At 40.9% G+C, this 2,500-nt stretch overlaps 1 protein-coding gene across 1 annotated transcript in view; it reads left to right on the top strand.

The window, feature by feature from the left end:
• The window catches only part of LOC122252964 (uncharacterized), a 7,652-nt gene that overhangs the window by 2,696 nt on the left and 2,456 nt on the right, over positions 1-2,500 (top strand). Inside the window, exon 4 of the mRNA XM_086547143.1 lies at positions 1-59. This exon is cut by the window's left edge and continues 27 nt beyond it. Within this exon, the coding sequence (XP_086403269.1) occupies positions 1-59 (59 nt within the window). The remainder of the gene's footprint in view (positions 60-2,500) is intronic.

Below are 2,500 nucleotides of genomic sequence, written 5' to 3'. Positions count from 1 at the left end.
TTGTTATTGTATCCATTTCAACCATCGCTAACAGCTTGCTGTTATACGGGGCCGTAAAGGTAAGTGAATCATACTCACCTTCATTAAACACACACACACACGCACAGAGTATTAGAGAAAGAGAGAGTAGGAGATAGAGAGTAGGAGAGAGAGAGAGTAAGAGAGAGAGAGTAGGAGAGAGAGAGCAGTAGAGAGAGAGTGTAGACGAGAGAGAGAGTGTAGACGAGAGAAAGAGAGTGTAGACGAGAGAGAGAGACTAAGAGAGAGAGAATAAGAGAGAGAGAGAATAAGAGAGAGGGAGAGGATGAGAGAGAGAATAAGAGAGAGAGAGAATAAGAGAGAGATCATAAGAGAGAGAGAATAAGAGGGAGAGAGAGAATAAGTGTGAGACCACGTTGAAGCCACGTGGAGACATAAGATTACTACGTGATCATGATGCTATAAAAACAAACTAGGTAACTCTTCATAGCGACCTAGCGTCAGGTCATTCGGGTCATTCTCCAATGCCCTTCTATCTCACTTCTACTCTAGCCCTTGAAGAAAGCACAGGGAACGTCAGCTCCCCGCCGCTGACCCCTGTCTCGTCCGCGAGACACGCGCCTAACAGAGAACAGAAGCCATCGAGACCAGCAAGTATTTCCATATAACCGTGCCGATATTCACCAAATAAAGGAGTCAAGAATACCAGACTTTGGCTTCAAAAAACCCTTTGTGAGTAACCTCTCACAATAAGAGAGATAGAGAGAATAAGAGGCAGAGAGAATAAGAGAGAGAGAGAGAATAAGAAAGAGAGATAGATAAAGAGAATAAGAGAGAGAGTTGGTAGGAGAGAAAAAGAGTGTGAGAGAAAAATAGTAGATGAGAGAGAAAACAAGACAGAGAGAAAGAGAAAGTTGGATAAAGAGTGAGTAGGAAAGAGAGTATGAGAGAGAATATGAGACAGAGAATATGAGACAAAGAGAAAGTATCAGAGGGAGAAAGAGAGAGAATGAGAGAGAGAGTATAAGAGAGAGAGAGAGTGTGTGAGACACAGTCACGTGGTGATATGTGTGAGACACATCACGTGGTGATATGCTAGGAGAACGTGGTCACGATATGTTATAAAGATGATAAACACAGTTTAGCGTAAAACGTTGACCTAAATACAGCCGCAGACACCAAGGGTTGGAGTCAGATCAGTTCATCATTATTATAATTATTCATTAATCATATGACTATTCGCATATGTTAAGTGCGAATTCATTATCATTTATGAGGTGAATATTATTGTACTAGCTAATTATTGCGAAAAAGCGCTAACACTAAATGTTAATTTCAGTAAGGTATTTATTTAAATTTCTTGTTTAAAAGGAATAATTCCATACGAACTTGAAATAACACATCTTACTTACTCATACATACATATACTCACACTCTGTATCAGTCACGTTTACTTTCAACTCACGAACTTATTCCTTACTGTTGATGCATCGTCTATCCTTCTTACTTACATTGGCTCATCCCACGCTTCTGTTCAAGTGAGACACACTTGACACTGCGGTTGTGTCATGGCATGAAATAGATGTGTTCACAGTAATTCGGTAGAGGACGCTCCACCCATAATAATAATTTATCGCCCTTAGTTTGATGAAAGTAAAAGTGGATAGTTATCAGCATTATCTTTCTATAAACTCGCAATACATTCTCTTACTCTTGCATTAACTCATCTTACAATTTTGTTCATAAACATACTTGACACTCCGACTGTGTCATGGCGTAAAACAAGTTAGTTAATTCAGATGGTAATACGGTAGAACGACTAGTGCCACCCACAATAATTCTTTTATCGCCCTAAGTTTGCTGATGCAATAATTTGATAGTTATTTGCACAACTTTTCATTACCTTGCAGCATTCTCTCTTATTTATTCTGAGACTTTCAGTGGTTCAAGTTAACTCTGAGGCTACCACTACTGTCTCACCCTACCTGAGAAGCTTGTAGTTCAAGTTGTCCCTTGTGGGTCGCTGCAAGCAACTGCCTTCTTTATCTATCTTTATTAGAAAAAAACTAGAATCATCTTAAAACTCTGCAGAGTCAAAGATAAGAAAAGAAAGTAAGAATGAAAGAAAAGTAAAATCTATATTTATGCACACACCCCTCCCCCACCCTCCGTTAGCCTTTCCTTCTTTCTTTCCTTGGCCCTGTATGTATAAGGTTATCAATCATATATGCGGAACACCAAGAACCACGAAACGAGGCCCGGAATGCGGTCGTCCAAGACAATACGGTTCGGAAGCTCAGAAGTAGCGACGGCAAAAACGCCCAGAAGAGAGAGCATGGCTGTCAGTTCCCAGCAACCAAGATTGTAGCACCCGTCGAAGAAGAGCCTCAATTAATAACGTGGAAGGCCCGCCTGCAGATTAACAGTAGCCAAGTAAAGAAGGTTATAGAAAATGAAGAACCGGAATCCACGTGGGACAACGCGCCAACGACGACACGCAGACACCAGGTTGACCTGAACC

The sequence above is a fragment of the Penaeus japonicus genome, unplaced genomic scaffold, assembly GCF_977035675.1.
Source record: "Penaeus japonicus unplaced genomic scaffold, GWHDUDI00000001_assembly GWHDUDI00000002, whole genome shotgun sequence".
NCBI classification, from domain to species: Eukaryota; Metazoa; Arthropoda; class Malacostraca; order Decapoda; family Penaeidae; genus Penaeus; species Penaeus japonicus.
The sequence above is the reverse complement of the archived record's forward strand: the minus strand, read 5'-3'. Positions and strand labels throughout refer to the sequence as shown.